The following is a 22,641-nucleotide window of genomic DNA, read 5'->3' on the forward strand; positions in this document are numbered from 1 at the left end:
CGGCGCTGAGCGCTGAGCGCGAACCGAAACCGGAACCCACCGTCCAGCCCGGGGCTTCCGGCCGCCGCGACTCTGCACCATGGCAAGTGGCTTTCCCCGGGCGGGCGGTGGGGGCGGTGCCCGGGGACCCCTGAGGCCCGCAGGGGTCGGGGCGCGGAGCGGTGCCCGCCGGCCCGCAGCCGTCGTCCGGGTCTCGGCCTCGCCGACGGGGCCGCGGCGGTGCCGGCGCCCGGGGAGGTGCTGGGGCGCCGCTGGTCCCCTCGCCGTGCCGGCAGCCCGCGCGCGAGGTCCGCTGCCTTCAGAACGAGCTAGAAAGAGGGGAGCGGAAGACCCCCTCCCATTACCGGTGGCTCAAACCGCAGGGCAAGGGCTCCGCTTTAATGAAGTCCAGGTGCATGGGCCGTCTTGTGAACCTAGCTTTATGTGGGCACTGGGGAATCGAACCCTGGGCCATTGGGCTTTGCGGGCAAGTGCTTTTAATCACTGAGCCATCTACCCGCGTGTGCGTGCGTGCGTGTGTGTGTATGTGTGTTTCCCATCAAGCACGTCAAAGCTGTGGCAGAGCCTTAAGTTCTGGTTTGAAATTCTCCAGTGGCAAAAATGCAAACACAGTTTGAGATATATGTGTGTTACTGTTTACCAGGTGAAAGTCAAGGAGTCTGTAATAGAAAAAAGAAAACAAAACCCTCAAACATCACGTGATTTCCAGAAAGCAGATGGAAACAAATGCAGCAAATGAGTCTAATAATTAGTTCTCCTTAGTGTCTTGTTAAAACAACAACAACAACAACAAGAAGAAGCAAAGCTGTTCTTTATAACTGTTTTGCTTTCCAATGGCTGAAAGTCGGTTTAACCGCTGAACCTTTTTTTTTAAATTTTAATTATTTATGAGAGAAAGACGCACCTTGTGTGTCTGGCTTTACATGGTTACTGGAGAATTCTAGTGCCTTTAACTCTGAGCCAGGTCTCTGCCACCAGAGCCTCTTAAGTACAGAATGGGAAAGGGAAAAGTGCCCTCATCTTTGTATTTCTCCCCTAAAATTCTGTTCTTGATTTACAGTCCTGGAATGAACTGTCTTTTCCTGATTTTCAGTTTATAACCGACCTCAGGAGGATTATATGTTAGCCATATGTTCTAAAGCAATGCAAGAGACTTAAGGAAGAAGATAGCAGGTCATTGAAATCACCCATAAAATAATTCATAAAGTTTAGTGAGATCTTACAAGACTAGGTTCTCTCTCTCAAAACAAACAAACAAATAAACAAACAAACAACAAAAAACAAAAACTCAGGAAGTTTAATTGATTTTAAAGATAAGTCATATATAGATGAATTAATAAATATGACATTAGAACTGATGAGGGTGTATGAGGTGTGTTCAGAGTTTTCTGAATTTAAATTGATTAAAAACTTTTCTTTGATGTTGATGAATAATAAAGAGGAAGGTAATTCACCTGCCAGTTACTACTAAGTTGGTATAGGCTGTTAGCACAGCATGCCTATCAAGATAAATACAATGAAGTCAGCTTTAAAAAACATCTCTGGCCAATTTTTGTTCTTGCGAGGGAGAATTACTGGGAAAATTACCTTGAGCCTCTTGGGGCTAGGATATAGGAACACTTAAGTCTGATGAATTTTTATTTATTTATATTCAAAATATTTTATTTGTTGGGGGGGGTCATGCCACTGCAAACAAACTCCAGATGCATGCGCCACTTTGTGCATCTGGCTTTATGTGGGCACTGGGGAGTGGAAGCCAACCATGAGACTTTGCAAGCAAGTCCTGGAACTGCTGAGCCATCTCTCCAGGTCCTTTTAATTTTTCCATCATACAATCTAGATATATTGTTCCTCCCTTTAAAATATTTTTTTGGAAGATGGAGAGATAGCTCAGTCCTGCAAAGCCTAAGGACCAGGGCTCCTTTTTTTTTTTTTTTTTTTTTTTTTTAGTTATGGTCTCACTCTAACCCAGGCTGACCAGGGATTTACTCTGAGGTCGCAGGGTGGCCTCAAACTCATGGCAATCCTTCTTCCTCTGCCTGTGAGTGCTGGGATTAAAGGTGTGTGCCACCACGCCTAGCTAAAAAATGTACTTTTTGAGTTGGAGAGATGACTTAGTGGTAAAAGCACTTGCCTGTGAAGTGTAAGGACCCATGTTCAAATCTCCAGATCCCACAGGAGCCAAACTCAAGGTGATGCAAGGTTGCATGTGTGCACACGGTGACACACGCATCTCGAGTTAGATTACAGTGGCTGGAGGCTATGGCGTGCCAATTCTCTCTCTTTCTTGGTGACATGCATAAAATAAAGGCTGGTCTATTGGACTTGCTTTAATGAAAAAGTATTTTTGGAGGGGCTGAGGAGATGGCTAAGTGGTTAAAGATGTTTGCTTGCAAAGACTGGCAGCCTAGGTTCAATTCCTCACCAAGCCCATGTAAAGCCAGACCCAAATAGTGGTGCATGCATTTGGCATTTGTTTGCAGTGATAAGAGATCCTGACACACACACATACACACACATAAATTATAAATAAACAAACTTAAAAAAAGTATTTCCCATAACAAATAGCCATTTTTTTTTCTTTTTTTGGTGCTGGAATTAAAGGCATGTGCCACCATGGCTGGCAAAAGATTATTTTTAAGCACTCTATTTTTTTTTTAATTTTTATTAACATTTTCCATGATTATAAAATATATCCCATGGTAATTCCCTCCCTCCCCACCCCCACACTTTCCCATTTGAAATTCCATTCTCCGTCATATTACCTCCCCATTACAATCATTGTACTTACGTATATACAATATCAAGCTATTAAGTATCCTCCTCCCTTCCTTTCTCTACACTTTATGTCTCCTTTTTAACTTATTGGCCTCTGCTACTAAGTATTTTCATTCTCACGCAGAAGCCCAGTCATCTGTAGCTAGGATCCACATATGAGAGAGAACATGTGGCGCTTGGCTTTCTGGGCCTGGGTTACCTCACTTAGTATAATACTTTCCAGGTCCATCCATTTTTCTGCAAATTTCATAACTTCATTTTTCTTTACCACTGAGTAGAACTCCATTGTATAAATGTGCCACATCTTCATTATCCACTTATCTGTTGAGGGACATCTAGGCTGGTTCCATTTCCCAGCTATTATAAATTGAGCAGCAATAAACATGGTTGAGCACGTACTTCTAAGGAAATGAAATGAGTTCTTTGGATATATGCCTAGGAATGCTATAGCTGGGTCATATGGTAGATCAATCTCTAGCTGTTTTAGGAACCTCCACACTGTTTTCCACAATGGCTGGACCAGATTGCATTCCCACCAGCAGTGTAGAAGGGTTCCTGTTTTTCCACATCCCCGCCAACATTTATGATCATTTGTTTTCATGATGGTGGCCAATCTGACAGGAGTGAGATGGAATCTCAATGTAGTTTTAATCTGCATTTCCCTGATGACTAGTGACGTAGAACATTTTTTTAGATGCTTATATGCCATTGTATTTCTTCCTTTGAGAACTCTCTATTTAGCTCCATAGCCCATTTTTTGATTGGCTTGTTTGATTCCTTATTACTTAACTTTTTGAGTTCTTTGTATATCCTAGATATTAATCCTTTATCAGATATATAGCTAGCGAAGATTTTTTCCCATTCTGTAGGTTGCCTCTTTGCTTTTTTCACAGTGTCCTTTGCGGTGCAAAATCTTTGTAATTTCATTAGGTCCCAGTGGTTAATCTGTGGTTTTATTGCCTGAGCAATTGGGGTTGTATTCAGAAAGTCTTTGTCAAGACCAATATGTTGAAGGGTTTCCCCTACTTTTTCCTCTAGCAGTTTCAGAGTTTCCGGTCTGATGTTAAGGTCTTTAATCCATTTGGACTTAATTCTTGTGCATGGCAAGAGAGAAGAATCTATTTTCATCCTTCTGCAGATATATATCCAGTTTTCAAAACACCATTTGCTGAAGAGGCTGTCTCTTCTCCAATGAGTATTTTTGGCATTTTTATCGAATATCAGGTGGCTATAGCTACTTGGGCTTACATCTGGGTCCTCTATTCTGTTCCACTGATCTACAGGTCTGTTTTTGTGCCAGTACCATGCTGTTTTTGTTACTATGGCTCTGTAGTATAGGTTAAAATCAGGTATGGTGATACCACCAGCCTCTTTTTTGTTGCTTAGTATTATTTTAGATATTCAAGATTTTTTGTGATTCCAAATGAATTTTTGGATTGTTTTTTCTATTTCCATGAAGAAAGCCTTTGGAATTTTGATAGGGATTGCATTAAATGTGTAGATTGCTTTAGGTAAGATTGCCATTTTCGCAATAATGATTCTTCCAATCCAGGAACAAGGGATGTTTCTCCACTTTCTAGTGTCTTCTGTAATTTCTCGCTTGAGTGTTTTAAAGTTCTCATTGTAGAGATTCTTTACTTCCTTGGTTAGGTTTATTCCAAGGTACTTTATTTTTTTTGATGCAATTGTGAATGGGAGTGATTTTCTGATTTCATCCTCTGTGTGTTTGTTGTTAGCATATATGAAGGATACTGATTTCTGTGTATTTATTTTGTATCCTGCTACATTGCCATAGGTTTTGATCAGCTCTAACAGCTTGCTAGTAGAGTCTTTAGGGTCCTTTATGTATAGAATCATGTCATCTGCAAATAATGATAACTTGATTTCTTCCTTTCCAATTTGTATCCCTTTTATGTGTGTCTCTTGCCTTATTGCTATGGCTAAGACGTCCAAAACTATATTAAATAAAAGTGGGGACAGTGGACACCCTTGTCTTGTTCCTGTTTTTAGTGGAAATGCTTCCAGTTTTTCCCCATTTAGTAATATGTTGGCTGTAGGCTTATCATAAATAGCCTTTATTATATTGAGATATGTTCCTTCTATTCCCAGTCTCTGTAGGACTTTTATCATGAAGGGATGTTGGATTTTGTCAAATGCTTTCTCTGCATCTAATGAGATGATCATGTGATTTTTGTCCTTCAACCCATTTATGTAATGTATTACATTTATAGATTTGCATATGTTGAACCATCCCTGCATCTCTGGGATAAAGCCTACTTGGTCAGGGTGAATGATCTTTTTGATATACTCTTGTATTCTGTTTGCCAATATTTTGTTGAGAATTTTTGCATCTATGTTCATGAGGGAGATTGGTTTGTTATTTTCTTTTTTTGTTCTATCTTTGCCTGTTTTTGGTATCAGGGTGATGCTGGCCTCATAGAAGGAGTTTGGTAGAATTCCTTCTTTTTCTATTTCCTGGAAAAGCTTAAGAAGCAATGGTGTTAGTTCTTCCTTAAAAGTCTGGTAAAATTCAGCAGTGAATCCATCCAAGCCTGGGCTTTTTTTAGTTGGGAGATTATTGATAACTGTTCGGATCTCCATGTTTGTTATAGGTCTATTTAAGTGATTAATCTCATTTTGATTTAATTTAGGTAGGTCATATAAATCAAGGAAATCATCCATTTCTTTCAGATTTTCATACTTTGTGGAGTATATGCTTTTATAGTATGTCCCTATGATTTTTTGAATTTCTCTGGAATCTGTTGTGATGTTACCTTGTTCATCTCTGATTTTATTAATTTGTGTGTCTTCTGTCTTTCTTTTGGTCAGATTTGCTAAGGGTTTATCAATCTTGTTTATCCTTTCAAAGAACCAACTCTTTGTTTCATTAATTCTTTGGATTGTTCTTTTTGTTTCTATTTCATTAATTTCTGCCCTAATCTTTATTATTTCTTCCCGTCTACTGATTTTTGGTTTGCCTTGTTCTTCTTTTTCCAAGGCTTTAAGGCGAAGCATTAGGTCGTTTACTTGTGACCTTTCTAATTTCTTAATATAGGCACTTAAGGCTATAAATTTACCTCTTAGAACTGCCTTCATTGTGTCCCAGAGATTTTGGTATGTTGTGTTCTCATTATCATTTGACTCTATAAATTTTTTGATTTCCTTTTTGATTTCTTCATTGACCCACTCATCATTTAGTAGTGTATTGTTTAGTTTCCATGATTTTGTGTATGCTCTATAGCCTTTCTTGCTACTGATTTGTAGTTTAATTCCATTGTGGTCAGATAGAATACAAGGAATTATTTCAATTTTCCTGAATTTGTTAAGATTTGCTTTGTGTCCTAATATATGGTCTATTTTAGAGAATGTTCCATGTGCTGCTGAAAAGAATGTATATTCTGCAGCCTTTGGATGAAATGTCCTGTATATATCTGTTAGGTCCATTCCTTCTATGACCTCATTTAGTCCAGATGCCTCTCTGTTTATTCTTTCCCTGGATGACCTATCAATTGATGAGAGTGGGGTGTTAAAGTCACCCACCACCACTATGTTTGGTGTTATCTGTGACCTTAGTTCTAATAGTGTTTGTTTGACGAATTTGGGAGCCCCCATGTTAGGTGCATATATGTTTAGGATTGTAATGTCCTCCTGTTGGAGTGTGCCCTTAATCAATATAAAGTGACCTTCCTTATCTTTCTTGACTAACGTCGGACTAAAGTCTATCCTGTCTGATATTAGGATGGCAACCCCTGCTTGTTTTCTAGGCCCATTTGCTTGAAACACCGTCTTCCAACCTTTCACCCTAAGATAATGTCTGTCCTGTGTAGAAAGGTGAGTTTCTTGGAGCCAACAAATTGTAGGATCCTGCTTTTTAACCCAGTCTGCAAATCTATGTCTTTTAGTTGGGGCATTGAGACCGTTGATATTAAGAGATATTATTGAAAGGTGTGTATTTATGTTTGCCATTTGTGTGTGTGTGTGTGTGTGTGTTACTGGTTCTACCTGTGCTCTCTTCTGTTAACTGGTATTTGAGTATTGCTTGTTTTTTCTAGGTTCCTTATATGTGTTCTTTTCCTTTTGCTCAGCATGGAGGATTCTATCAAGTATTTTCTGTAGAGCTGGTTTTGTCTTCAAATACTCCTTTAACCTGCTTTTGTCATGGAATGTCTTTATTTCTCCATCTATTTGAATGGATAACTTTGCAGGATAAAGTAACCTTGGTTGACAGTTGTTATCTTTCAGAACTTGGAATATATCACTCCAAGCCCTTCTGGCTTTAAAAGTTTGTGTTGAATAAGCTGCTGTAATCCTGATGGGCTTGCTTTTGTAGGTAACTTGATTTTTCTCTCTAACTGCTTTCAATATTTTTTCTTTGGTGTGTGTGTTTGGAAGTTTGATTATAATATGGCGAGGAGAGGTTCTTTCTGGGTTTTGTCTGGCTGGGGTTCTAAAGGCTTCCTGTATCTGTATTGGCACCTCTTTCCCAATTTGGGGGAAATTTTCCTGTATGATTTTGAAGACGCCTACTATGCCTCTGGAGTGTAGTTCTTCTCCTTCTACTATGCCCTGAATTCTTATATTGGATCTTTTCATAGTGTCCCGAACATCTTGAAATTCCCACTCATACTTTTCTATAAGTTTGTCTTTCTCTTTGTTGGACTGCATTAGGTCTGCCACCTGGTCTTCTAGCTTAGATATTCTGTCCTCTCCCTCATCCATCCTACTGGTGAGATTTTCTACAGAGTTTTTTATTTCATTAACTGTGTTCTTCATTGCTAGTAATTCTGACTGGTTTTTCTTTATTATTTCTATTTCCCTATTTATGTCTTGTATTGCCTTCTTTATTTTATTAAATTGGTGTCCTGCCTCTTCTTTGATTCCTTTGATTTCCTCTTTGATTTCTTCTTTGATTGTTTTCATGTGTTCTTTGACCTCTTTGAACATATTTATAATTATTCTTTTGAACTCTTTCTCAGGCATTTCCTCTAACTCTTTCTCACTGGAGGACATTTCTGATGTATTAATACTTTTAGGTGGATTTATATCATCTTGCTTTTTAGTGTTTCTTGTGTTATAATGTATATATTTTTGCATCTTGGATTAAGTTAATGCTTGGATTTTCTAGCTAGCTGTGTATTCTTAGCTGTATCAATTGATTTGATGTAATATATTTTCAGGGTAGGACCTTAAGGTGTTAGGTGTGGCTCTTAAGACTCTCAGAATATCTACAAAGATGTTCTTAGGGGTTGAGTTTCCCTGCTATAGGAGTATTCAAGCAGGCTGAGTGGAATAAAATACAGGTAGATTCTAAAATTTAACTAAACACTGTACACATTCAATCAAAAACAGCCCCGAGTATGTATGCAAGAGTAGTTATTATAATGACCAGATCCTCTATCAACAAAGAGGTTAAGATTTCTGGTCTGTTGAGTGATCCAAGTCAGCTTGTGACCAAGTGAGACCCTTCTCTGGTGCAATCCCAGTTACCTTGGATGATTTTGTTCTCAGTCAAGTTGCTGCCTGGGTCGTCGGGCTGCTGTTCTGATTTCTGGAGCTGGGCACTTGCTTTTCCTGTGGGGCAAACTGAGCCGCTGCTGCTGCCTCTGCTGCTGCTGTAGCTGCCACTGCTGGAGCCACCACTGCTGCTGAAGCTGCTGCTGCTGTGTCCACTGCCGCTGCTCGCCCTGAAGCTGCTGCTGCCTAGTCTCCTGCTGCTGCCACTCCTGGGTCTGCTGCTGCTGTGGCCGCTGTTACCGGTGCTGGAGCCGCTGATGTTGCTGCTGAACTCTGCTCCTGCTTGTGTCCTGCTGTTGGCGTGGCCAGGTCCCGGGCTGCTGTTCTGTTCGCCGGAGCTGGGCTCAGGCAGTGCGGTAGGGGAGGGAGCCGCAGCTGCTCTTGTTCTCTTGCTGCTCCAAGCGTTCTTCTACCTCTCGTTGCTCGCTGCCGCTCTCCTCTCACATTTCCCGAGTTGCGGAGAGCGCGGTGTGAGGGGAAGCTCCCGCACCTGGCTTTTCCTGTGGTTCGAGCCGAGCCTGGCGGCTTTCTGGTGTGCCGTGGCTGCGGCGGTTGGTGGAGCTGCCGGAGCCACTTTTCCCGCCTGTGCAGGCTCTGGATGCTCTGGAACTCTTCTACTTCTCTGCTGCTGCTTCAATTTCCTATACACCTCACTTTTTAGTAAAAGTGTGTATTTTGCTGAGTTTTTTTGGTCTTTCCCCCCCCCCCCAGGCTGCTTTGGTGTGGTACCTACGCTGCCATCTTAACCGGAAACTAAGGCACTCTATTTTTTAAAAAGATTCTTTTTTAAATCTAATTTTATTTTTTCGAGATAGTGTCTCTCTAGCCTAGGCTGACCTGGATTCACTGTGTAATCTCAGGCTGGCCTCAAACTCACCACCTCCTGCCTCTACCTGGGATAAAGGAGTGTGTTGCTGCTACTTACCCCAGGCCTCTGCTTTATACTTGTATCAGCACAGCCACCCCCACCATGCCCATTTGCAATCACCACAATCTTGACATCTTCGCCTCATCAATTCAAAGGCCACTTCAGCCTTTGAGACTTCTCTTTCATGGAGTCTTTTGGGCAGTTTAGTCAGATTTAAGCTTGCTTGCTTCCTAATCCTGGGTGGCATTTTATAATTTTTTATTTTTCGAAGTAGGGTCTCACTGTAGCCCAGGCTGACCTGTTATTCACTATGTAGTCTCAGGCTGGCCTTGAACTCACAGCCATCCTTCTACCTCAGAGGGCTAGTATTGCCACCATGCCTGGCAGATTTTTGAATTTTACTGTGGATGGCTTGTGTCCTCAAGTTAGATGTCCCATTTCCTTTTGTAGAGCCACAGATGTCCCTCTTCTGTATATATCCAGCTTTTTAAAAAATTATTTATTTATTTGAGAGCGACAGACACAGAGAGAAAGACAGATATAGGGAGAGAGAGAGAATGGGCGCACCAGAGCTTCCAGCCTCTGCAAACGAACTGCAGACATGTGCGCCCCCTTGTGCATCTGGCTAATGTGGGACCTGGGGAACCGAGCTTCGAACCAGGGTCCTTAGGCTTCACAGGCAAGCGCTTAACCGCTAAGCCATCTCTCCAGCCCTATATCCAGCTTTTTGAAAGTGACTCATTCTGTCTGCTTCCTTCTCTTCCACAACATGGAAGCCCCTGACCCCAGTAGTGTTAACTGTCAAGCCTGTCCTATAAATACCCCTTGTATTTTGGGGAGAGAGAACTGAATTTCAGGGTCTAGAGTATATACTTTCTTTGTACATATCATTTCTAGTAGCAGTTAAAATAGTACTTGCTAATTGATGTACTCTGAGAAATTCAGATGTATATTGTGAGTTTAAAAGATAAAGTTTCATTAGATAAGTACATTTTCCACCACCTTATTTTTTCTAATTAGCCACTGGCTGAAATATCAAAGAGATGCTGACAGAATGCATGTCCTGGGGACAGTCGCCATTGACCTGAGTCATTTTCTGATTCTACTATGATATGTGAGGGCTTACTTAGGAAACTTCTGACTTCTTTCCTAACCTTTGTTTGAATATTGTACTGTAATATTGATGCAGGATTTTGGAATTCAGGAGGGGCTCCCCAAATTTATGAACCCCATTTTTGGTCCTGTTTTATTTTTAACAAAGAAGTGATAAAAACAAACTCAAGAAGGATAGATTATGTATTATTAAGGTTATTTAGGGAGGGAATACAAATTGTGGGGTTTATGTAAGGGAAATTGAGATCTAGGAAGAAGGCTAGAACGAGGTCATAAGCACATGGAAAGTAGGAAACATGCACTCATGTGGAGAACACAGCACCATCCATGTGATTTATGTAAGAGAAATGGTTGGGCCAGAGCCATAAACACGTGGAAGGTTAGACCTGTGTTGAGAGGTGTAGGAGAATCACAGGTGGGAAGCAAAACATCCATCTCGAGCTTCCCCATGGAGGAAAGTTAAAAGTGGTGATGGCTTGAGAATGGGAGAGGGTTTCCGGTAGTGAGAAATGGGCATTAAAAAGATTTATACTCATGGCTACCCCGACTTTAGAGAATTTACACAGGTACCAGGCCCAGAGTTAGAGAAAGCACCCATGTGGTAGATCTAGAATGTAGGGGAAATACACATGTGATAGACTGAGAGACCAGAGGATAGTCATACGTGTAATTAAAGTGAGAAGTTATCCCAAAATATAAAGCAGAAAATTACCCAGGCCAGGAAACAGTACTCTGCTGGGTTGGGGTGGGGTACCCGGGTGGACTCGAGTGTCCAAGCAGCACAGGGTAAGGTGAGGAGGAACACATAGTGAGAAAGAAGGCTGGGAACAGCCCTTACAGTCGATTGAAGATGTATTCTTTCATCACTTTCAGGTATGTAAAGGGGAAGGCCCCACGGGTTTTAGATTTGAAGGGGCAGGCTTCAGGGCCAGCCCATGTGGGTAGTGAAGTTCGCCTAGCTGAAACTACCTAAAAGAAGCTAGCTTTCTCCTATTTCTCCTTCAGCATTATTTTCAGTTTTTCTTTTTCTTTTTTTTTAAAAAATATTTTTATTTATTTGACAGAGAAAGAGGGAGGGAGGGAGGGAGGGAGGGAGGGAGAGAGAGAGAGAGAGAGAGAGAGAGAGAGAGAGAGAGAGAGAGAGGGAATGGGCATGCTGGGGCCTCCAGCCACTGCAAATGGACTCCAGATGTGAGTGCCCCCTTGTGCATCTGGCTAACATGGGTCCTGGGGAATTGAACTTGGGTCCTTTGGCTTTGCAGGCAAACGCCTTAACTGCTAAGCCATCCTTCCAGCCCACTTTTTTTCTTTTTCTTTTTTCTTTTTTTTGGCTTTTCGAGGTGGTATCTCGCTCTATCCCAGGCTGACCTGGAATTCACTATATGGTCTCAGGCTGGCCTCGAACTCATGGTGATCCTCCTACCTCTGCATCCCCAGTGCTGAATTCAAAGCATGTACCACCATGCCCGGCATCTTTGGGTTATTTTTGTAACTTTCATAAAAACTCAGAACATGGATAATATTACATGAGTCTTTGTAATGTAAAAGATTATTCCACCTTTTCCCTCCTCAGTTTTGGTTAGTTCTGCCTTTATTCTTATCTTGACAGGGTTGGATATTTATATTTTATTCTGTAGCTATTATTTAAATCTTTAGTATTTTGAAAACAGCAAATTTAGAATACAAGTTCAAATACAGTAATATTGCATTATAAATAGCAAATTCAGTTTACAGCAAGGCCTAATTGTGTGCTATGCTTAATTTTTTTCTCCCTTTGGTCCAATGTCATGTGTAACTTTCTTTTTCTACTCCCAGGGAATGTCTCTAGCACTTGGCTCACATTATCCTTTTTATTTTCCCTTTCTTAGCATCGTGCCACAGTTTACTTTGCTTATGATCTTTAGGCTATGTCCTTTCAAGTGCTGAAAAATGTGGGGTGGGAGGGAATTTGATCAGGCATGCCCAAGCCAACAGGTAGATTCTCCCTATAGTGTTAATTTAGGCTCTTTAAAAAAAACCTTTTTATTGGGAACTTTAATATATGAACATACTGCAGTTATTCTCATTGGGTTATTCTTTTTTCTTAAGTAACATAATCCTCAGTGGTTTTGGTGGAGGTTCTGACCCAGTAGCCTCAATTGTCATGGGTTGCGTGCGTGCTGAAGCTTGTGCTCATAGACGTTGTGGGCAAGAGAGCTGGGGCAGTTTTACCAGTCAGCAGTGACCTGTGGCACTGGCTGCCTTTCCACTTCTGAGGTTCTGCTGTGCAGCGTGTGACCTCTGTCCTGAGCGCCCTTTCCTTATTCTAGGCGAGCTGCTTGTAGCACCCTTCCATCCCCCCTCTGGCTATTTCTGGTCTTCAGACTTTGGTTGAAACCTCCTGCACTGCCCTTAGCTGATTTGATTCTCTTACTCTCATTTTAAAGGGCTTTGGGGATGGACAGGACACAGTGTGTGTGTGTTTAGACTGTCCTTTTACCCTTCTTCTGCCCATCCTCAGGGGAGTCTTAGTCTAAGTGCGGTCAGCAGACATCTGTCCTCCTCAGTAATGAAGATGCATGGCTGAGCTTTGCTCCCGTCAGGTTGGCCTAACTGTGTGTTTCGGGAGAGGCTGACAGGCCTACTTCCCTGAATAGGAGTGGGGACACATGAAAGGTACAAATAGCAGCCCTTTAAAAGAATAACTCAACAGTTCAGGGAGCGAACCCAGAGAAAGGTGTGACACTCTGCAGTACAGTGTGCCCAGTGTGGCAGCAGGATGTGCAAGAGCATATGCTGCCTGTGGCCCAGTCTCACCTCTGACACATGCTGGGTGACGAGGCTCCATGCCACTCATGTCTCTGTCGGAGTTTTCTTAGTTTTGTTGACTCTTTCCTGATTCTGACAGTAAAACTGAGGGCTGGGGCGGGGAAGAACAAAAGTAATGGGGAAAAGGCTGGAGAAGATGGCTTAGCGGTTGAGGTGCTTGCCTGCAAAGCCAAAGGACCCTGGTTCGATTCTGCAGGATCCACATAAGCCAGATGCACAAGGTGGCGCTCTGGAGTTCATTTGTAGTGGCTGGAGGCCCTGGTGTATCCATTCTCTTTCTCTCCCTGCTTCTTTCTCTGTCTCTAATAAATAAATAAGTAAGTAAATAAAACATTAATAAAAGAAGTAATGGGAAGGGAGTATGATCAAACTCCATTATGCACATGTATGAAAATTGTCAATAAAAAAGGTTATAGAAGGACTGGGGAGATGGCTCAGCAGTTCAAAGTGCTTTCTGGCCAGACTGTGTTCAGTGCCCCAGCCACCCATGGAAACCAGGTGGGCATTTGGTTGCAGTGGCAAGAGACCCTACCGATGTCCCCACCCCCGTGCTGAACACACACACACACACACACACACACACACACACAAATTTAAAAAAAACCACTAAAGTCTGTAACTAGTATGTAACTATCATGTTTATTGAATAAGGTAATGTGATGTCACCTTTAAGTAGAGTCTTATACCTGCTGTTTTTATATAGGCATCAGCCTTGAGAGCCCAGGACCCCACAGCTTCTGAGAGAACCGTTGTAGTTGCTGGTCTTCCAGTTGGCCTCTCTAATGATCAGTTATCGGCCATATTGGTGAAGAGTTGCTTCCAAGATGAGGGTGGAAAAGTGGAAGATGTGATTTATCCAACAAGAACCAAGGGAGTTGCATTTGTAATATTCAAAGAGAAAAGAGGTATTTAATTTTAGAAGCAAAATATTGTTGAAACTTGTAAAACAAAAAAGCAGAGAAAAATCCACTTAAATGATATTATTAATTCATAAATAAGTCCTGTGGGGCTGGAGGGATGGCTTAGTGGTTAAGGTGCTTGCCTGTGAAGCCTAAGGACCCAGGTTTGATCCCACGTAAGCCAGATGCACAAGGTGACACATGCATCTGGAGTTTGTTTGCAGTGGCTGGAAACCCTGGCATGTTCATTCTCTCCCTATCTGAATCTTTCTCTCTCCAATAAATAAATAATTGAAAAAAAAGAAGTATGGTGGGAAATCTTAGGTGGTGCAACAATATAATTATACTCTCTGTACTGTTACTAGTGAAGTTAAATTGAGAAATATGGCTTGCATTTGAGACGAGATTGAGCCTTTGTGTGCCTCACCTCACCATAACACAGTAGGCAGTTAGGGCCATCTCTAGCCTCATGGAAGGGCAGTCTTCTTCAGGGCTTAGAGGCTGCTGGGAAAAACTGAAGAGACCAGTCTCGAAGCTGGCTTCTCAGACTGAGCGTACTACATGGGTGTGTGAGCAGAGGAACAAGTCTCACTCTGCTTAGGGAAGACAGGGTCTAGAGAATCCTGTAATAGCTTTGGTCATCTCCATGCCCTAAGTAATTCCTTCTTAGTGGCCAAGTTCAGGTAAGGTGTGGCAGGAAGGGCTCGTCATTTCTTCTTTAAAGGGATGTTAGTGATTTTTAGAAGTTAACATTTTATATGCTGAATTGCTGATTCAGAGAAAAAGAAAGAGCAAGCTCATGCCTTCATTCCTAAATTTTTTTTGAATACTTACTTTTCAGGCACTGCTGTAGATATTGAGGATACAGCAGACATGAAATCGGCAGTTGTTTTCTTCATGAAGCGTACATTTGTGGAGATGGGAGGATAATAAGCAAACTAATACATGTGGGTGTTTATATATTTATGTCAGCATTTATTTATGTATTAATATCTAACTGCCATGTAAATGTATTAGGAATAATAAAGAGATGAAATATTATGGATAGTGCTGTTTTAGTAGAGTACATAGGGAAATAATTCTTTTTTATGAATATTTAATTTGTATTTGCATGTAGAGGGAGGTAGAGAGAAGAGAGACAGACAGAAAATGAGTGTGTCAGGGCCTCCAGCTGTTGCTAACGAACTCCAGATGCATGCAGCACTTTGTGCATGTGACTTTACATGGGTACTGGGGAATGGACACTTCCCCTCAGACTATAAACCAAAAACAAACCCTTTCTTTCTTTAAGCTGCTTCTGGTCAGGTATTTTGCTCCAGCAATGAGAAAGTGACTGACACATGAGGCAAGTACTGCACCACTAAGCTACACCCTTGGCCCTTAAATACCCTCTTTACATGACAACTGAGCAGAGACCTGAATGAAGTAAGGGAAGGGTTCACAAAGATAAGGGGGGATACTAGGGAGGCAGGGCTATAAGGATGGATGAGCAAGGGGTTGAGTAATAGAGGCAGTTAGACTGGGAGCTGGGGCTAGTATGTGTTAGCTCATTTATGATCAAGGCAAGATACCTGGATTTGATTCTGGGTAAGGTAAGAAGCTATTGGAGGGTCCTAAACAGAGGGTTGACAAGATAACCTTTTCTGCGACTATGTAGCTGTGTGGAGCATAGGGGCTGCATTTGTGAGGGTGTGGTGGAAAAGATGGGTGTTGAGGGCCTGTCGTTTTGTGAGGTCATGAAGATTGGGTTAGAGTAGTGCAGAAGATGCACAGTTCCAAGAATTGGTCGTAGTTTTTGAGATGCTTTATTAGGATGATGACGTAGAGGCAGAATTCTGGAAGTATTACAGCTAGAGAAGGCATCTGATGCCTTAGAAGCTGAGATCACCCCGGGGGGTGGTATAGGTTAGCAAAGAGGCCTGAGGTGGGGCTTGCCGACATCTGATGAAGGAGAAGAGCAGATTAGCAAAGACTGAGCAGATGAGCCAGTGAGCTGGAGGAAAACCAGGGCAGCATGGAATCCTCATCCACAGAGGCGGTCTCTCACCAGAATGACCAGAGTGGGAGATTCACTCCTAGGGTTGTTTTTCCTTTTTAAATCGTTGTGTATTTGTGTATGTGGGGTGGGTAGGGGAGAGTGTGCCATGGCATGCATGCATGCATGTGAGGTCAGAGGACATCTTTGAAGTGGCTGCACTCCTTCTTTGAGAAAGGGTCTCTTGCTTCTGCAAACAAACCAGTAGCCTGCAAAAAGAACATCAGACTAGCTGTCCTGCGTGCTGTGCCCTCCCACTTTTAGAGGGCCATTGGGATCAGAGGTGCGTATACCATTTGACAGCTGGCTTTCTGTAGGTGCTGGAGAATTGAACCCAGGCCAACAGCCTATGCAAGAGTGCTTTTAACCATTGTGCCATCTTGCCATATTTTTGCTTTTAATTCACGCATATACTTACATGTATTTTTCAAAAATATGACCAGGATAATATTAACACAAAAAGTGAAGTCTAATGTGTAAAAGCCCAAGGGAAAATTATCTGAATGTAAAATTTAGAAGGAAAATGTTGAAGAAAATCTTACTTTCTTCATAACATTTGTTAACTATAAGAGTGTATTGCCACAAATACCTTTGTTGCTGTTTCATCTAGCTGCAGAGAATGTCATCAGACAGAAGAAATACCATGTAACAAAGAAGGCTCAACTCACAGTTTCTCCCTTCAGCGTAAAGGTGAGGTGTGGGCTGTGGGGGTGCCGGGAGTCCTGGGAAATCTTTCATATGGAGAGACTCATGAAACACTCTTGCCTTGTGACTTCTTAGGAAAGAAAACCCATACTTCTGCATCTTACTTGTTAAAGGCCAAACCTGTCTCTTGAAATTTTGCCTTGATGTTTCTCTGTGTGTCTCATTTGATGCTTTTAAAGTGACTGAACTTTTGTGCTGTCACGGATAATATAAGGCATCAACATATTTTGAGGAATGATCAGGATGAATTTGAAAATGGATCTTTGAAGAATCAGGAAAGATGGGAATAAGAATAGAAGTAAAAATTCAAAGTGCTGGCTTGTATACTATGCTCTTAGCAAACCCAGGCTTCTGGTAGCCAGCTGGTGAACTTCAGATTGGAAGAGGGAGGGCAGGGGTGGCTTTAAAGGGACAGCTCTCTGTAGGAGAACCAGGAACATATACATATACATACATATATATATGTGTGTGTATATATATATATATATATATATATATATATATATATATATATATATATATGGTATTGAATATATATATATCTATATCTAACTATATGGATGATATAGATAGATAGATAGATGATAGAGTATTGAATATATATATGTTTCTATATATATATATATTTTCAATACTCTATCCATCTATCTATTTATCTATCTCTCTATATATATCTAGAGTATTGAATATATATACGTATTCAATACTCTATCATCTATCTATATATTCAATTTTGTGGGGGTACTTAGTGAGGGGATGTGAACTCCACACTGAACAATGGGCAGCCACAGTGAAGGAATGTTTAGTGTACGAAGCCAGGAGGTCTGGGTGTGGTCATATGGCCCCGTTATAGGCCAACTGCTGTGCAGACAGGAAGGGTAACAGAGGAGAACGAAACACAAAGCAGAAGCATGGTGTATTATGCTGGTTCCACAAGGTGGCGCTATTTTCATGTTTCTCTTTTTAATCCTAGGTCTTCAGCTCTGTGAAGGCACTCCTTGACCTGTCCATTTTTCGGAGTCAAATTCTGTTAGAAAGCTTGGTGATGGACCTGAAAAGGAAAATCCCAACTTTAACCTTCAGTTCATTGGGGCCCAAAGGAAAAATCTATGTGGAAGGATCATATCTGGCTATCACGAGGCTCAAAGAAACTTTGCTAACAAAAGCAATTTCCCTTTTAGAAAAAGACAGGAATTATGTCAGTGAGGGGAGAAGCTGGAGAAGTCAGAGCCCCCAAAAGAGTTTGCAGGAAAGTGAGAACCCTGTGGTGACGCTCAGGACCTATGTACCTGAGCCTCCTGGAAGCGGAGAAACACTTATACTCGATACAAATGTTTTCCTTTACCTGAAATGCAAGTGTAGATTTTACAAACGCACCCTGAAACGTTTCTGTATTCTCTGTCAGGAGAGAGTGGATGGAGAAGTCACCACCGTCTTTCTAGAAGATGCTAATGATGGATCCCAGCCTAGCAATGCCCGGTGTGTCAAAGGTCTCATTGAAGAATGGTCCCAGAGCCTTCTCCTTGAGCTCAGAAAAGAGACCTTGCTTTTGGAAGGAAAGGGAGAGAGAGAGAGAAGAAATATTGAGCAGGCTTGTAAGAAACTATGTGACAGGCATCATAGGGTTTTGGTCAATGTCTGTGGGACACACATTGACATTGTAGGGCCTTCTTCAGACACTTTCCTATTTAAAACAGAGCTCACAAAGTTAATAGAGCAAAAGGTTAGTTAGTGAAAATCCCAGGCCCAGGCGTGATAATAGCTGTTTTCCTGTGTCAAGTGCTGACTGTGCCATGCTCAGCCCGTACTATCTCATTTCCTCCTAGTGAGCAGCTTTCACTGTGAGCACACCTATCTTCATGTTGTAGGGGAAGAAGCTAGGATTTGAAGAAATTGAAACGCTTTTCTGAAGTTACCAACTGACAAGGAATAGGGCGGCACTTAATCCAGTCTCTCTGAATATAAAAATAATAGCTAAATAAAGTGATCGTAAAAAAACTCACTAAACTTTGAAGAAATCTCATTTTCTCTGCAATTCCCAATTACTGGAAAATACAGTCTTACCTGTAACACATGGCAGGGCTGGATGGTTACCAGTGGTAATTTCTTGACATGTACAAAGTTTCTATTTACTCCACACAGGATTACAGCGTTGGTAAAGATCACCTGGAAAAGTGGCTGGAAAGTATTACATCAGCAAAATAATGAAAGTAATAAAAAGATAAAATACCACAGTGATTTGTTTCAAAGTGTAAGGCTGTCTTGAATTTGGCTTCAGATTAAGCCAATTTAAAAATCTTTGTTGAGGTCAGCAAGTCCATGGTCTAATTCCCTCTCAGTAGCTCCATCAGCTGGGGACCAAACATTTAATACTGATCTTTTTGGGGACATTTTATATTCAAGCCACAATCACACTGGGGATTAGAGTTTGAACCTATGAACTGTGAAGGCTAAACATTCAGCCCATAACAATCCGTCCCCAGACATTAGAAATTAGGGCCTCGTTGTGGCCAAGCAGTTTATTCCATCCCAACAGCTCAAGGAAGCCTAACTAATTTCAGCATCAACTGTAGTAAAGTCTAGTGCCCAAAGTCCATCTGTATATCATGTAAATCAGATAGGAGAGATTCGGGTATAATTCAGAGTGTGCCAATGTTCTTTTCCAGCTTGTGAAATCAAAGAAGTTTTATAATTTGAAAATAGGATGGTGGGAAAGGGAGAAGACAGACCTTCCTCTTCCAAGAGGGAGAGCTCAGAGATAAGAGAGAGATAGATGAAGGGCCCAAGTGAGTCCAGAACTAGGCAAGGCAAACTACCGAAGATCATAAAGCTTGACTGAATCATCAGTTCAATGCTCTGCCTTCCAGGCCCAGTGAGGCCACAGGTACAACACATCACCAGATAGAAATCTGCTAGTGACTTCATCTGAGATTTCTAGCCTCTGGAACTGTGAGCAATATAGTTCTGTTGTTTATAAGCTACCCAGCCTGGTAGTCTGTCATAGCAACCCAAACAGAGTGAGCAAGGCAGAGAGCAGTGGTATGTCTCTGAAGCAAAGAATAGCAAGGGTTGCTGGGAACTGGTAGAAAGAGACAAAGAAGAGTTTTCTGTGAAACCTTCAGAAAGTCACGTGTGGACACATTGGTTCTGGAGTTTTAACCTCTAGACTGTGAGAGAATGACTTTTTGGCTCTTTTAATCATCATTTATAGTTATTTGTTACAACATCCATGGGAAACAAGTAGATCTGGCTTTCTTTCAAAAAAGTTTGGGAAGCCTCCATTTTTGCAGATGGTTTTGGGTGTGGGCCTCTGTTTTCTACTCTTCCATCATCCTTCTCCACTTTACAACAAAGCCTGGTATGTTGTAGGCATTCCGCAAATGCTTATGTGGTACATGGGATATTTTTGTTACCCCCACTGAATTGAATATAGGATTTTGCATTTAATAAGCATCTAATAAATGTGTGTTCATTGGTCTAGGACTCTTTGGACATTTTTGCATTATGTAGTCTTCCTTCTTGTTGACATAATATTAATATTGATTTCTTGCTCTCTTATGAGAATGCTTTGGTGTTTCTTGTTTACATTATTTTCTCCAGTGCAGCAAATTCTCTCCAGACAAACTTGAGTCATGGGCTCTTCCCTCTTCTATTCCCATCAGGCAGGTTGGCTGGTAATTGCTGTGGCGTTCAGACACAAGACATGTTCCCCGGACTTGCCTGGAGGGCTTCTCTCCACTTGCTTATTTCTTGACTTGGTTCACAGTGAGACACAAATCCTTTGCAATTTAATTTGATAGTTATGAAGACTTGCTGGGTCTGTCTCCTATGGTATCTGGATATTGTCTGCTGTAGAAGGCCATTGGGAATTTTTGTTGTTGTTGTTTTGAGGTAAGGTCTCACTCTAGCCCAGACTGACTTAGAATTCAGTATGTAGTCTCAGGGTGGCTTTGAGCTCACAGCAATCCTCCTACCTCTGCCTCCCTAGTGCTGGAATGATTAAAGGTGTGTGCCACCATGCCCAGCCTTAACGTTTTTATCATCGGGAATTCTTAAGGTCTATGGGCAGTCTATCCATTAATGATTGATATGTTGAAGCATCTTAATCCAGAGAAGATACCATGTAGCATGTGTACTGTGCTAGGAGTGTAGACAGGCAGAATATTTCTAGTAATGTGGACAAAAGCAGAGGGACTGTTTGCTTCCTTTGATTTTTTTTTTTTTCCACCATGCCTGGCTTTGCCTCCTCTGATTTAAAAAAAAAAAGAACTGCAGTGTTGGAGGAAATTATCTTTAACCATTATCTTTATTTGGCCGTTAGGAAAGTACTAACTGAAAGGATAGGGATGGGAGTGGAGGGGAAGAAGCATATAGAGTATGATAGTGTTTTCTGATAATTCTGTTTCAAACAAATAAGTGATTTAATGAAAGGAATAAAAAGTAAAAATGTGGGGTTTGGAGTGATGGCTCAGTGGATAAAGGAGCTTGCTTGCAAAATCTGATGGCCCAGGTTCGATTCTCCACTACCCATGTAGAATCAGATATACAGGGTGGCACATGCATCTGAACTTCGTTCATAGTGGTAGGAGGCCCTGGTGTACCTATTCTCCACCCACATTCTCTATGATTGCAAAATATTTAAAAAAATTTTGTTCATTTTTATGTTTTTTTATTTATTTGAGAGCAATAGACAGAGAGATAAAGAGGGAGGGAGGAAGAGAGAGGGGGGAGAGAGAGAGAGAGAGAGAGAGAGAGAGAGAGAGAGAGAGAGAGAAGAGAAGAGAAGAGAAGAGAAGGGAAGGGAAGGGAAGGGAAGGGAAGGGAAGGGAAGGGAAGGGAAGGGAAGGGAAGGGAAGGGAAGGGAAGGGAAGGGAAGGGAAGGGAAGGGAAGGGAAGGGAAGGGAAGGGAAGGGAAGGGAAGGGAAGGGAAGGGAAGGGAAGGGAAGGGAAGGGAAGGGAAGAGAAGAGAAGAGAAGAGAAGAGAAGAGAAGAGAATATGGGCTTGTCAGGGCCACCAGCCACTGCAAATGAACTCCACTCACATGTGCTGTCTTGTGCACCTGGCTTACGTGGGTCCTGGAGAATTGAGCCTTGAACTGGGGGTCCTTAGGCTTCACAGGCAAGTGCTTAACCACTAAGCCATCTCTCCAGCCCACATTTTTATGTGTTTTTAAGCACTTGCCTGTGAAGCCTAAGGACCCTGGTTTGAGGCTCAATTCTCCAGGACCCACGTTAGCCAGATGCCAAGGGGGTGCACGCATCTGGAATTCGTTTGCAGTGGCTGGAGGCCCTGGCATGCCCATTCTCTCGCTCTCTCTCTCTCTCTCTGCCTCTGTCTCTTTCTGTGTCTGTCACTTTCAAAAATAAATAAATAAATATAAAAAAGTGAAAATGTGAGAAGGGTAGCATTGTCAATGAATGTGTATGAATACAGAGAGAGGCAACTTGCTTCTGATGAAGACAGATGTTTATGGGAAAACTGTCTAAAGTTTATATAAAATTCTCACCTTTGGTCCTTCTCCCCTTATAAGGTGAAACCCCACACACTCCTGTCTGCATTCTGCCAGTTGCTAAGCATTTGGATTCTGTCCAGGTCATTCCTGGTGTTCGCTATCTTTCTTCCCCTCTTCTATGATGCAACGCTAACTACTCACACTTGGGTTGTTGTACTGTTTTCCTAAATGGCCTTCCCGGCTCGGTTCTCCCTACCCTTCGGCCCCTGATTCATGCAGTACATCACTAGGAAATTGATGTGTCTGAAATGATTAATGATTTTGGAGAGGTCCAAACAGGCTGGTTGGTGTTAATTGCCCTATCTTGAACTTCAGCTGCAATGTTTAAACTTCTATCCCCTTTCTGCTCCATTTATAACATGCTCTTGCTGAAATGTATAGTCTATAATGCTCAAAAAGGGTTTAGTA

At 41.8% G+C, this 22,641-nt stretch overlaps 1 protein-coding gene across 1 annotated transcript; it reads left to right on the top strand.

Moving 5' to 3' along the window:
- Rbm43 (RNA binding motif protein 43) lies at positions 1 to 18,722 on the top strand. The gene is made up of 4 exons (XM_045147894.1): positions 1 to 82; positions 13,785 to 13,986; positions 16,626 to 16,705; positions 17,694 to 18,722. The coding sequence occupies exons 1-4, from the start codon at positions 80 to 82 to the stop codon at positions 18,450 to 18,452; spliced, it is 1,044 nt and encodes a 347-aa protein (XP_045003829.1). The 5' UTR covers positions 1 to 79; the 3' UTR covers positions 18,453 to 18,722.
- Positions 18,723 to 22,641: the final 3,919 nt, after the last annotated feature.

This window comes from Jaculus jaculus, chromosome 4, assembly GCF_020740685.1.
Source record: "Jaculus jaculus isolate mJacJac1 chromosome 4, mJacJac1.mat.Y.cur, whole genome shotgun sequence".
NCBI classification, from domain to species: domain Eukaryota; kingdom Metazoa; phylum Chordata; class Mammalia; order Rodentia; family Dipodidae; genus Jaculus; species Jaculus jaculus.